This window comes from Peromyscus californicus, unplaced genomic scaffold, assembly GCF_007827085.1.
Source record: "Peromyscus californicus insignis strain IS unplaced genomic scaffold, ASM782708v3 Scaffold_9__1_contigs__length_137607984, whole genome shotgun sequence".
Classification (NCBI taxonomy): Eukaryota; Metazoa; Chordata; class Mammalia; order Rodentia; family Cricetidae; genus Peromyscus; species Peromyscus californicus.
In genome coordinates this window covers 65143359-65157680 of record NW_026294617.1, presented here as the reverse complement: position 1 = coordinate 65157680, position 14322 = coordinate 65143359, and the positions used below count along the sequence as shown (strand labels likewise).

At 44.8% G+C, this 14322-nt stretch overlaps 1 protein-coding gene across 3 annotated transcripts in view; it reads left to right on the top strand.

Annotated features, from left to right (window-relative positions):
* The window catches only part of Fhip1a (FHF complex subunit HOOK interacting protein 1A), a 236684-nt gene that overhangs the window by 206814 nt on the left and 15548 nt on the right, over window positions 1-14322 (top strand). For all 3 annotated transcript variants that reach the window (XM_052730252.1, XM_052730251.1, XM_052730250.1), the window contains 3 exons: window positions 1038-1205; window positions 4412-4491; window positions 12588-12778. In XM_052730252.1, the coding sequence (XP_052586212.1) occupies window positions 1038-1205; window positions 4412-4491; window positions 12588-12778 (439 nt within the window). The remainder of the gene's footprint in view (window positions 1-1037; window positions 1206-4411; window positions 4492-12587; window positions 12779-14322) is intronic.

Genomic DNA, 14322 nt, shown 5'->3' with positions numbered 1-14322 from the left:
CTTAGAATCAGTATGCTTAAGGTTGAGGGGCTGAGGACAGTCAGTGAAGTGCCTCCCATGCAAGCCCGAGGACCCAGGTTCAGATCCCTACCATCCGTGTAGAAATGGTAGGTAACAGTGTGTTTCTGCAGCTCCATGGCGAGGGTAACAGACACAGGCAGATCCCTGAGGGGCCATTGGCCATACTAGTGGAATGAGTGACCTCCAGGATCAGTAAGATATCCCCTGCCCCCCCCCCCAAAAAAGTCCCATACAGTTTAGAGTGATCAAGGGATACACCTGACTGTGACCTCTGGCCTCCACTGTAAGCCTCTACTCCTCAGCTCTGTGAGAAACCTAACTCCAGTCTGATTCCCTGAAAGACTGATTTTTTTTTTTTCTGAATAGGAAAAGTATATAGGTAGAAAAATCTGAATTTGTGTTATAACAGTCACCATTACTTTATTAAGCAGTAAGTTCTTATAGCACTTTATAAATAATGTTTTATGTGTGGTACTCATTTATAAAAATATTGGCTTGCTGCTTTCCAGAAACACATCTGAGAGAACATCTGTAGCACTCCATGTCTGCACCTCTCTTTTGCAATTTATTACATGATCATTTAATTTGCTATAGCTCAATTTCCTGAACATAAAGCATGTTCTTATGCTTACAGCTCCTTGTACATGGAAGATCCCAGTAAATGTTTATTGAATGACTAATAATGAGACAAATTACACCAAACTTTCTAATTATTCCTTTATTAAGCATATAAATACTTTTCATAATCTCTCATCCCATTTTGAGTATGTACTAAAACTTTTATAGGGTTTAAACTGCATTTGACTGGGACCGTCAGAGCATGTGGGTGCCTTCCCTGTCTTTGTGTTCCCCCGCTGAGCTACAGGGCAGGTGTTGTGTCCCATGGACATGTTGTCGGCTTCAGCCAAGCGCTCAAGGTTTTCATGGCAGTGTCCCTGTGTTAAGGTGGGGTGTTGGGGTGAGTCTTTGGCAGCCTCAAGAAGGTGACTTTCTGTGCTCACTGTCATTGGTTCCAGGTGACAGTGGAGGAGGTCATGACCACAACTGCATACCTGGACCTTTTCCTGCGCAGCATCTCTGAACCAGCACTCCTGGAGATCTTCCTCCGCTTCATCCTCCTGCACCAACATGAAAATGTCCACATTCTGGACACTCTCACCAGCCGAATCAACACCCCTTTTCGGGTAAGGAGAGCTTCCGAGGAAGGATGCATTCAACTCAGATTCTACAAAGGAATTGTTTGGGGAATGAAATTACGAATATTTCCCTCCATCCCTCCCTGCTTTTCCACTTTCCTGCAGCTGTTATCCTCTTTCTATTTGAGTAGAGATAATTTGATAACTTTTTTCCCCTGTCAGGTGTCCCTTTGTTAGGGAGGTGGCACTAAGCTCCCACCCACCCCCACCCCAATTTTCTCAATTTGTCTGTGTCGATGCTTCCTTCTGTGGGACTGGCAAAGTGCACTTCTGAAGGAACAAAATTCTGAGAACAGAAAGACTTAGGTGCAGGGAAAGCCAAGGAACTGGAGTAACCAGGGCCTGAGGTAGCAAATCTCTGTCCATGCTGTTTTGAAGTGAAAGTCTGGGAAATTGTGGGTTTAGGTTTTCATTTGGAGCCCCACTCAACTTCAAAGAGTCATTAAATACTAAGAGTGTCACCCAATGCAGCCCCTCCTCAAAGACTGTATCTGTTTAACGTCAACAACTGTATTAAAAGCAAAAGATAAAAATCTAACAGTATATCTTTGAGTTTATAGTATATATGTGTTACATGTTTAAAAATAATATCACAGAGAGGGAGAGGAGAGAATAGAACTATACAGGAATACTATTTCTGTATTTTGTTTGAATTAACTTAAAGTCCAAATTAACTTAGAGTCTGATAAGTTTATTGGAAGAACAAAAGCAACTACTAAGGAAAAAAATATATATTATATTATATGTATTATATTGTATGTATTCATAGCCAGGAGGCAGGCACTGTAGCACAGGTCTGTAATCTAGCACTTAGGAGGCTGAGGCAGAAAGTTTGCAAACCTGTGGCTAGCTTGGAATACATAGCAGGGCCCTGTCCCAATTAATTAAATAAATAAATAACTGTGAATAAAAATTAGGGAAATTTGTGGTGATATTTTATTTGTGCTGAAATGTGGTGATATTTTATTTGTATGTTAATAAATAAATAAATAAATAAATAAATAAAGCCTGAAGATCAGAGGACATAGTCAACCATAAACAAAAGTCAGGCAGTGGTAGCACACGCCCTTAATCCAATCACATGGCAAGCAGAGTCTCTGTGTGTTCAAGGACACACTAGGGGACAGCCAAGCGTGGTGACACAGGCCTTTAATCCCAGTACCAACCATAGAGACCTGGAGGTCTGCACAGACAGGCAGTGATGAGGAAATGAGGTGGCTGAGCTAAGAGCCAGTGAGAGGGCAGAACAGCAAGACAATAAAGGGGCAGGTTAGACAGGAAGAGGCTCTCTTGGGAAGCTATGGCAGCATGGTGAGCTAAGGTTAGCTGGTGGCTCTCACTATTTCTCTGATCTCTACGGCTTTCACCCCTGTGTTTGGCTCTGTGTTTCTTATTTAATAAGACTGTTTAGAAATTCGTCTACAGAAATTAAAGTGGTATACTAGGAAAAAAAAATCTCATTTAATATTTTACCTGCTAGGAGCAAGGTCCACATTCAGCCTTCTCTAAGGCAGACCACAAGCCAAATCAAACCAACAACAAGGCTCATTGAATGTAAAAGGATTGAAATCATGTATATTATCTGATTATAGTGAGTTTAAATTAAAAACAACATTGACAGAAATTTGAGAAATCCCCAGGTAGGTAGATATATACATATTGTAAACAACATACTCATAAATACCTACAAGATCAGGAAATTACAAGGGAAAGGATAAGTTGTTTTGAGATGTTACCACATGGATGAACCTTGAAGATATAACACTAAGTATCAAAAAGATATTACAGCCAGTAACAAAAGCATGAACTCTTTGACTGTATTTGTCTGAGGTAGATAGAAAAACAATAGTCAAGCTTACAAAACAGAGGGGAATGATGGTTTCTAGACACAGCAGACCATGAGTAGTGGGGACTTCCTAAGCTGAGCCAGGTTATCTATGAGCTCTGAGCTAACAGTGGAGAAAGCATTCCCTTAAGAAAGGAGTAAGGTAAGAGTGTGCTTGTTAATTATTTAAGCAGTGCTTCTGTTTATATAATTAAGCAAATAAAGACCCAGATAATTAAAGCTGCCTGCTTTTTAGATGGCATGATCTTATATGAAAAAAAAAAATTCTAAGGGCTATGAGGTCCGTGAGGCTGCAAAAATACAATTGCATGTACAAAATCAACGTTATTGTTATACAATAGTGAGTGTTTTAATGCTGCTTTTCCTGTTGCTAGGATAAAATTTTCTGACAAAGACAGCTCCTTAAAGGAGGCAGTGTTTGCTTTATGTCAAAGTAGAGTTCTTCATGGTAGGGACCTCAAGGCAGCGGGAGCTGAAATGGCTGGTCACATCACATAGTCAGGGACACAGAAGGATGACTGCGTGGATGTTGGGGCTAGCTTCACTTTCGTGTGGCCCACAATTAAAACAGGCTTTCCAACATCAATCAAGGTTGTTAAGATAATCCCCCACAGGTGTGCCCAGAGGTCTACCTCCCAGGTGATTTTAGGTTCTGTCATATTGGCAATAACACTAACCTTCTGAGTGAGCAATTGAGAACAGCTCAGGACCCAGAAACTACCGTGACTTAAAATTGGGTGTCTCCCCTGCTTGGTAGTCCATTGTTCCTTTGTAGAAATTAGAAGTTGAAAGAATTCATGTGTTTGTTAAAAAATATTTAATTTCATTATTCTTTTTGAGTGAACTCCTTAAGGAAGTAAATCCTCATCCTTGGAGCACTATAGGAAATGGAACCAAAGAGAAAAATTTGCCCCAACACCAAGAGAGAAACTGAGGCTTAAGCTGAACATTCTAAAGAGAGTTGGCCAGGTTTTGAATGCTTTCCCGTGAGCCCTCTCTTGTAAATAACCAGTGTCACATTTGAAGACAACTTAGAAAAACAAATTGTCCAAAGAGGAGGTAGGAAGTTCATATGTGTGTCGGGAGTTGAAGGGGCACATTTGTATTATCTTTGATTCACAATATGAGCATGAGTATTTCCCAGGCAGCCGTTAGGTTTCTAGCCAACTCGTCCCCTGGGGGAACTGGTATTCGGAATACATTTTTCCTGGCAGCAATGTGTGTTTTATGAAAACTGCTAGGAATGGAGAGGCCATTTTGTTGTGTAATTCTGATTTATTTGTCACCTGCCGGGGGTGGAGTTATCAGCCTGACATCTGAAGCCGCGCTGTGTTTATTGTTCCCCCAGCTCTGTGTGGTGTCCCTGGCGCTGTTCAGAACGCTCATCGGTTTACACTGTGAAGATGTGATGTTACAACTAGTTTTAAGGTGAGCTTCCATTGTTTGTCCTTGTGAAAGAAGTTTGCTCTGCGGTGTTACTGTTTTGTTTTACTCTGATAATGTAAATGAAGTCAGGACAGTGCCTCTAAGGAAGAAAATTATTAAGAGAGCCAATTTAATTTTTTTTTTTGGTGTTATCTCCTAAAGTTAATTTTGTTTCATTATGAAAAGTTTTTAGTGGGGGCATTTGTATTGTATTATGAATGTGTTCCTGGAAACAATAATGAGAATGTTGGAAAATTGTGCGAGTATTAAAGCTCTTTGGGGTCATGGCTGAACTTCGGTCTCCTGGGTCGCTCTTTGTTGTTTGCCCTCTTAAGGGACCCTTTTTATTAAAAACAACTCTTTTTTTCAAATATAAAACACTTGGATGTAGTTTTCAGCCTTTTCTTTAGTAACGTTACAGCGTGACTGTCCAGGCTGTGAGCTTCGGTTGTGAGGACAGCATGAAGCAGATAGATATGTCAGGGCTCAGCACACGATGGCAAAGCCATCCTCCAGGAAAGTGGGGAAGCTCTGAGGATGCTGCTGTTTGAGGGTGGGAGTCTGAGTCCTCTTCAGATGGTCTCAGTTTGGTGATTAGGCAGCAGGTTCAGCAGCCCCCAGTTCTGCCTTATCCCCCTCTCCGGCTGCCATGGGAACCCCTGCTTCTGTGAAGGAAAGTGACTGTGTTCCTTGGGAACATGTGGTTCTGTCCCGAATCCTCCTGCAGCACTCCAGAAGCACCAGGCTAGTCCCAGTCATTGTCTTTCCTCATTGGGTGCTGAACCCAACCCCGAAATCCTGAATGCACTCCTCCAGTGAGACCCACCCTAACATGAGATTCAGGGTGTGTGTGTGTAAAGGGGGTCCACAGAACTAAGATCCCTGCAGGAAAGACTATGCCCCTCTCCTCTGTAACCACTATGGACAAGGCAGGGACAGGCCAAGACTGTAAATTAACTTCCTGTAGAGATGTGTTTGTCCTATCATCTTTTCTCAAGTGGGCTGGTGTCTAGACACAGAGCTCCGCTTTCTGGAGGGTGGGAACGGAAGAGTGGAAAGCTTTGGGAGCAGAAGCAGGTAGGCCTGACCTGAGGAGCTCGGCTCTAGGAGGGCGTGGCCAGCGGGTGTAGTGTCAGAGGATCAGCCTGTGTGCTGGTGAGTGCTCTCCTCCTTCCTTAGTGGAAATAGGGAGCAGCGGAAGGAAGGACAGGGCGAGAGGGAGGCCTGGGCTTTCCCTGTCTTCCACTGGGTGTTGACATGACTGGGGTGGGAGTTACTGAAGAGGGGCGGGGAACACAGCTCATGTGATAAGGGCCTGCCATGCAAACGGGAGGATCTGAATTTGATCCCCAGAACCCACTTTAAAAACAGCCGGTGTGGTAGTGTATGCTTGTAATCCCAGTGCCGGGGAGGCAGAGACAGGATCTCTGGAGATCCCTGGCCAGCCAGCCTGGAGTAATAGTTGAGTTCCAGGCCAGTGTGAGAGCATGTCTCAAAATAAACAAGGTAGATGGTGTCTGAGGAATGATATATGAAGTTGACCTCTGACCTCCATGTGTATATATATATATGTACACAGAGATAGAGATGAGATTGATTGATTGATTGATTATTGAGGTGAATCCAGGATCACTGAGATGATAGGTAGCCCTAGGAAAGCCAGGGGATGTGAAAGTTCCGTTCTGGGAGTGGTCATCGCACAGGACTGGTCAGAAAGGCAGATTCCCCTAGAACCTGGTAAATCAGAAATCCTAGAGGTGGTGTCTGTGAACTGTGTCTTACAAACACTGTGGAGGGTCCTGGTGTACCACCAGAGTTGGAGTGTCACTGGCTGGAGGGATGGTGGGTGTGAGTATAGCGTCCTACAAAAAGTGGGAATTAAAACGGAGTCTGGAAAAACTTGGCGGCACACTCTGGAGGGCCTCACAGATTGTTGCTTTATGGGAGACTATCATTTATAAGATTTTTAAGTAAAACAGTGTTTTTGAACTTTTAGGGTTTAAATCAGGTCATCAGTAACTAATCTCAAGGCATTAGCAGAGAACAAATCCGATCATAAGGACACAGCTGGTAGTCTGTTTTAAAAGGATTACTTCAGCTCCCCAGCAAGTCTCTTCCGACAGACAGAATGCATTAGCAGGGCCTGAATGAAATCCAGCAGAACAACTTGGCAAAGCATTTTTGTATTGCTCAGAAGCAGGCTTTTACTCAAGGTGGGCAAAGCCTTGATTGCATTTGAATGTTAAATTCCTAAATGCTGCATCGTTGATGGCAGAGAAAACAGCTGTGTTTGCAGGGTCCCTGACATGGCAGTGTCCCTGGTCAGGTCTGAGATCCGTCACTTCCCCACTGTGGGTCACCAAGGTCTGGCGAGGCTAGAGTGGCAGGTTTGCTGGCTGGACATCTGATGACCTTTACAGGATGCGCTCTGATCACGTTTTGCTCAGAATATTCAAATCTGTCCTCAGCAATGGTGTTAAACATGATTGCATCTGAGAGCCAGACCTGGACCTTATGAAGATGAGAAATGTACATGTGTCCAAGTCAGATCTAGTCAGTTCTGTGATGTCCCAGAAGGTGCCTGCAGGGCATGATGCTATTACAAGTTCTGAATGGAAGAAGTTCTGAATTCCGGGCCTGAGGTTAGAGACAGACCTGGCCCTAGGTTCTCTGGCTAGCTATTTTTCCAGATGGGTGGATGGGTGCTAATACAACACCACGATTGCTCTTTCCTGAACACTTCCTCTATTTCCAACTCTATCTGGAGTACCAGAGGACCTGAGAGGCCTATGCAGGAGACCTCTGGCTCCCGCCCCTCCCTCTAAGCCTGCCGATGTACTTGTCTCACTTCTGGAACATGCTGCCTCATAGGATTGTTGAGAGGACCAATTGTGGTGACATCCATGAAAGCATTTCGAAATAATGCAGGGTATTATATACACTTAAGGGAGGGGGACCTTCTAGAAAATGTATTTTAAACTCCTAAGAATAATGTCTTTCTGATTTAGAATCTGTGCCTGAAGCAAGGACAACAACGAACTTTATTCTTCTTGTCACTTAAACTTTGTTGGAAAGAATATAAAAATAGATCATAATCTCCCTTTCATTTTCGCCTGCTGTGCAGTCGTTTGACTGTGCGTGATAAGCTTGGAGGTCTGAGGGCCCATGCAGCAGCACAGGCTGTGGGGATCCTCCTTGTGAAGGTGTCCTGTCTGTCTGTATATCTGTTATATATCTATCTGTTGTAACTCAAGCACTCTTAAATATTGACACTTCAAAGTAGTATTCTGTTCATCACCGTTGGAGTTTCTCCTTTGGCAAAGGGTCAGAAGAGTCAACTGAAATGAGATTCCCAGAGAGGGGGTAGGCCAGTGAGCAGAAAACCCAGGAGAAACTGCCCACATGCAGCTGTAGATAGAGTTTTCCTGCCTTGCCCACAGTCAGGACAAATCTTTGTCATCCGCCAGTCCCACAGCCGCTCAGACCCGACCAAGTAAACACAGAGACTTATATTGCTTACAAACTGTATGGCTGTGGCAGGCTTCTTGCTAACTGTTCTTACAGCTTAAATTAATCCATTTCCATAAATCTATACCTTGCCACGTGGCTTGTGGCTTACCGGCATCTTCACATGCTGCTTGTCATGGCAGTGACTGGCAGTGACTCCTTCTGCCTTCCTGTTCTTTCTTTTCTCCTCTCTGTTAGTCCCGCCTATACTTCCTACCTAGCCACTGGCCAATCAGTGTTTTATTTATTGACCAATCAGAGCAATTTGACATACAGACCATCCCACAGCACTTCCCCTTTTCTTTCTTTCTTTTCTTTCTTTTTTTTTTTAGAAGAGGAAGATTTTAACTTTTACACATCTCCAAAGCCAGCTTGGTATATTTGGGAATTTGGGCGTAGCTTCTCTTACTACTTCCTGCTGGAGGGGGGCGCTGTATCTTATGGGGACACAAAGAAAATTTTAGGATTATGGAGTAGTCCGTGAGGGTGTATCATCTGATCCAGTTGCCTTGAAATGGTTCCGGATGTTGGATCATCTGGGCCATGGTGTCATCAGAGACCTTTCAGGGGGTCTTGGCTGGTCAAACCTGATGTATCTTAATCTGGAACAAATCCATAGCCTCTGGCTTTCTGTGGAAACAAAAGCAGAGCCTCCTTTCCAAAACAACATATCCTTAGATCCAAATTTTGAAGTCAAGGTACCTTTAAAATATACATTTTGGCATAACTCAACAGCTTTTGCAATCAAATGTTTTTCTTTTGTTACGAATATCACAGAGAACATAATCCAGATTCTCTGTGTGGTAGCCATCTTTACGTGGCTTATTTTTTATATTACCTTGAACCTACTGCTTTAAACTGCAGCATTCTAAGACTGAAACGGCACTGTGGCTGCTGGCTCCGCCCACGTCAGCTTCCCAACATGGCAGTGGTACATTTTCCACCAGCTCTGGGAGCCATCAACTCTCAGAAATAGTGGGTCTGTGCTTCTATCAAAGCAGCGTGTAGCCCAGAAACTTGTTTTTTTGTTTTGTACTAGCCAAGGGCAGGCAGGGACTACTGACAGGTAGTGATGCGGCAAACCCCTCTGCTCCAGGAATTCCCCAGTTCCAGTGAAAATCAATTGCTATACCTTAGCTGCCATTCCTGAATGTTCTCATTAGGGTGTTTTTGTTTTTTAATCAGGTTTGTGAACCCCATGGCCTGTTGTGTTCAGACAGGAGCAGTTTTACTTGAAGCAAGGCTGTGTGTACATTTCAGGAACACTTCTGTCTGGCAAAGGAGTTGGGGATCAGTGACAGAGGTGGACAGCCAGCCCGGGGAGAGGTGGAGAGGAGAAACATGGCCGGACTTTGAAGCTCACTGATGGCACTTGCAGTTTTGTGTCTGTGGTCCAGGCTTCAGTTCATCACTGCTGCCATCCATTCGGTGTCCCCTTGTCAGTACATCACTGAATAGTGTGTGCTCTTTGTCCCCACTGGTTAGTCACTGACCACTCTGAGGGGTGGCCTACTTTTTAAAAATGTGTCGAGAATATCATATATGTATATAATGTATTTTGATCATATCTACCCGACTCCTCCTCCTGTGTCTTCCAAACTTCATGTCATTTTTTTTTTAAATAACTTAAATGATGCCCATTGAAAGGTTTTAGAGAGTTGGGGAGGTGATGGAACCTGTATGTGTAAGTGTAACATGGACAGCACTGTTTATTCCGGGTATACTGGGAAATGACCTAATTTGGACATTTAAAGACCATATTTCTTAGTCTGTGAGCTACACATGGTGGTGTTGACCTGTAATCCCAGTACTCGGGAAGCTGAAGCAGGGGAATGGCGGGTTTGAGGCCAGACTGGGCTACATAGTGATTTGAGGAACATAGCATTTCAGTCAATAAACACACACAGAGATCTCTAATTATTACTCCTTGGATTTAAGTAAAATCTCCAAACAAAATTACGTAGCATGTAGTCAAAAGATGGCTTCATAAAAAAAAATGCCTGTACTAAATGCTCACATTATTTTTCTGTTAGCAACAACCACATTATCTTGGTATTTATCATTTGGGAAGCTGTTAGCATTTATTCTGATCCCAACCATTCTCTCAAAAAGATAGAAGGACACAGGGCTAGAGTTTGGTGTGTGTGCTTACCCTTGATTTAAAAAGCCAACAGAGCACCAGTGCTGGGACCCCTTGGGGGGTCGTTCACTGGGGTGCCTGTCCCCATTTCCGTCCCATAGAACCCCTGCTTTAACCAACAGGCATCTCCCTCCATTTGCAGAAGAGGACATTCTTAGCTTGTGCTGAGAACAGGTATTTTTAAAGTCGCACATTGTCAACTCTTTCTTCTAAAATAATTTCAAGCTATCTACTGGGTGGTATTTGATAAATAGCTTTATTAGCTTTGATCCAGTGCCCCATTTTTGTTTAATACTTCAAACAAAGAGTAGAAGCATGTGTATCAATTTAAGTCATGAAACACGACTGGGTTGAGCTGCAAACAGGCATCGAGTTCGTGCAGTCCATGAAAACACTGAAGCTGTTGATTCTGTGAATAGTTAATGATCCACGTGCGGGTACAGTAAGTCCCATGTGACCTGCATTGCTGTAGACCTGGCCAGCCTGGAACAGAAGGGCTCCCATCAGTGCTATGGGATGCCTTGCCTTGCCTCCGTCCTTGTCATCTCATATCAGCCCTTGGCCCTCTGGGAAGCAGCAGCCATCACCTCCCCAAGCCAGAGCTCTTATGTACATTCATGAACATGTCTTTCTCGAACCACCATTTTCACGTGGTGTCTGCTGTGGTATCTGCCCTTGCTCTGGCCCTTTTTCTAGGAGCTGTTTCACTTCCATTATGTCCTGGCCCCTGGCTGCCTGTGCCTGCCTTCCACCCAGCTGCCCCCCGGTTGCCCCCATCCTCAACTGCCCTGAGGTGCTGGGCAGCTGGATTAGCTGTGATGGTCTCTGAGTTCCAGCTGGCCTGTGTTCAGACAGAGGTGGGGAATGCCTCTCTCCCCTTGTCCCCCGGATTACTAAGGCGTCTCAGTTCACAGAGCCCTCAGGAGAAGGGGTGTCTTTATTTTCCGCCTGTGCCATCCATCCTTGGTCCTGTACAGTTCAGACCCAGGTGTCCAAGGTGTCTGGACAGACCCGTCTCCTTCCCTGTGCTTCCCTCCCACTCTGCTCCTCTCTGTTCTTGTTGCTTTCAAGAAACAGCTTAGATGTGGATGCCATCACACCAGAGGTGACTGATGGATAAATCTGGCTCTTAGAAACAGTGTGTGTGTCCATGAGGGTGGAGGGAGTGAGGAAAGACAAGACCCTATTACCTAGCTACACTAGGAATTTAAAGGACTCAAGAAATGGCTTGATTTGGGGAGAGCGGCAAGTTTGTGTTTCATACCCGGAGAGTGCTCTTGAAGTGACCACTTCGAATGGATCAAGGGCATTGAATGTTTCTCTCCTTGACTCAAGCTCCTTGCCGCAGATGGGCCATTAGAACAAACAAGTTTCTTCATCGGGATCAACGGGAGATGTGGGGACCAGTCCATGATTATAAGCCCCTAGACATACCCTGTGAGCTGTGCTTCTCATCTCTTTCAGGGGATCCTTAATCACAGCTTGTTTTCCTCTGTGCTGCCTCTTCCTCAGGAGCCGAAATGGGAATTCAGAAACATTCTGGTTTACCGAAAGGTTGTGGTTGCTCAGATGGGGGCTTAGGCTACTGTGAAATTGTCTCTGGCCTCAGGTCCTTCAACCACGTGGTCCATCCTTGTTGAACTGACTGGTGCGGTGTTTGCCTTCAGAATGGGCAGCCAATCAACTCACCCGTTCTGCCCACAGAGCTCGGTGGTGTGCTCAGGTGTGTCTGAAACAGATGATGGGATCTTCTCTTCTCCGGGTTCATGTTAATACAAAGATGCTTTCAATCATCAGCCGACCTGCACGGCAGGGTCCAGCGCTCCCCACTGAACTGTCAGGCGCCATTTTCCCTCCTGTCCCAGAGAACAGAAGAGGCTGTGGAGGGGTTTGCCACCTCCGCTGAGTGCCTATCGTGGGCCAGAGTTTTAGGAATCCAAAGACGAAACTATTGATGAAGCAGTCCTTGCTCTGGTAGCACGCATGTCGAGGAGGTAGATTAGAAATATTCATGATGCGAGAATAATAATGCTTCCACGTACACACAGTAGAGGGAGAGAAGGGCTGCTGTGCCTTGGAGAAAGGAGCTGGGAAGCCTCCCCAGAGAATGTGGTGCTTCCACGACAAGGAACTGTCAGGTGGAGAAGGGGGAAGCCTCACTCCGGATGGAGTCTGCAGTGGGTTTAAAGGCGTAGGGTAAAGAGGGACATGAGAGGGTATTGGAGAGGATGAGAAATGTGCTGAAGAGAACAGTTCTGTCAGAAGGAAGAAGCCCTTGGCAGGCTTTTAAGCAAGGGAGTGAATAACCAGTGGCCAGTGTGCCAGGTGTCCTGATTGGGGGGAGATGAGTCTGCCCGCTCATGGCTGGTTCCAGTTGTATTTTATGGCGTCATTCGTGACAGTGTTTTAGGGCATTCTAGAGACATTGAACGCTGGCTCTTTGTCATTCCAGGTATCTGATCCCCTGCAATCACATGATGCTGAGTCAAAGGTGGGCTGTGAAGGAAAGAGACTGTTACTCCATGTCCGCGGCCAAGCTGCTTGCCTTGACGCCCGTCTGCTGTGCCAGTGGCATCACTCTGACACTTGGGAACCAAGAAAGGGATTACATCCTCTGGTCAAAGTGCATGCATGATGCTTCAGGTGGGAGCATGTTAGGATGGTCTTTAAACGTGATGCCGAATCCCTCTCTCGGCCTGGTGTGTCTCTCTGGGTAGACAAGATAACCACAGGGTGAAGGAGTAGCTGGAGCTTTTTCTGCTGCAGAAGGAGTTGTAGAGCCTGTAGTTAGTGTTCACCAAAGCACCTGCCTTCACCTAGTCATTTCCACAGATTTTTATTTTATATGTCCCTTTTAGTGGTGTCTTCCAAGTCCAAATGTGAAAATACGTATTAACACGTCTTCTAAAACAAAATGAGTTACAAGTGTTCGGTCTATAACCAAGACAGACCTGCTTTTTAATTTCCAAAATTCAAATTAAAAATGACTTTCCAAAACTTGTCCGCTGCTTTCTCCGTGCAGTCACATTTAAGGATGTGAAGAGAGTAAGTAGTGCTATCATTTGCAGATGAGGAAACAGACTTGGGGGGATCGACTCGGTCATGGTTATGGCACTGGCAACTTCTCTGATTCCCATGCTCCATGTTTGTTCCATATCCTGCCTCTGGAGTTACCACAGATGTGTGTCCTACTGGGGACACCTAGCTAGCTGGCAGGATTGCTGTGCAGCGGTTAGCCTTTCCTCTTTTCTGTGAAATAGTACCTTCCCCAAAGGACTGCCCCAAGGATAGGTGAGTTCAGGCACACAGAGCTCTTAGGAGGCTTGCCCGGCACGTAGCCACTGCTCAGGAACTATTTCTAGGAGTAGTTTGATGTCTTTTTCTGTAAAGTGTGTAAGAGAAGCAGCACCGGCCTCTGACAGTAGACTGGTAAACAATGAGGCATGTGTCTGAGGTAAACTGGACTGTGTGCATCCTCCTAAAGGCTCAAGCCTAATGCATTACCAAGGGGCACAGAGCTCACAAAGATGTGGCACCAGAGTGTGGAAAGGGTCTAGAGGGGGCCAGCACTCGAATCATCCATGGCCCTGCCACAGCTAGGGGCGGATGTTCTTCTATCTGTGAGCAAGTGGGGAAAACCGTATCTATCATATAGGATTATTAATTTCCATGCCAGTGATAAAGCACTTACAGTACTGTAGATACTTAGGGAATGGTGGACAGCATGTTTCCCTCCAAGTCTGAGGTTTTTTTCTAGACATTTCATTTTCGAGGAAATTACAAATGTAAATACAGGCGTTTTCACAACTATTTCAGTTCTGATGTTGGAACTTATAACATGAAGTCAGTCACCTTTAAACACATGACACCTTCTCAGGTTGAAATGACTGTTGTGATTGATAGTGACTTGGCTTCAGGAGACCGTCTGATATGCATCAGCATCCTGATTATTGCCAACAAGGTACAATGAGTTAATTGCCTTTTCTAGAAACCCAGGATTTTTCTACTAGAAAACTTGGTTCTCAAACTCATGAGTCATTAGCCTTCCACTTTATTATCAAAACCAAAATACTTTAAAATTATTACATCCTGTGGCAAGCACCACATTAGGAGCACTGCTTGTCATCCCCTTGTCCTGGAGAGTGGCCCTCATCAGCTCTTGTTTCTCTGATGACTAACATTGTCAC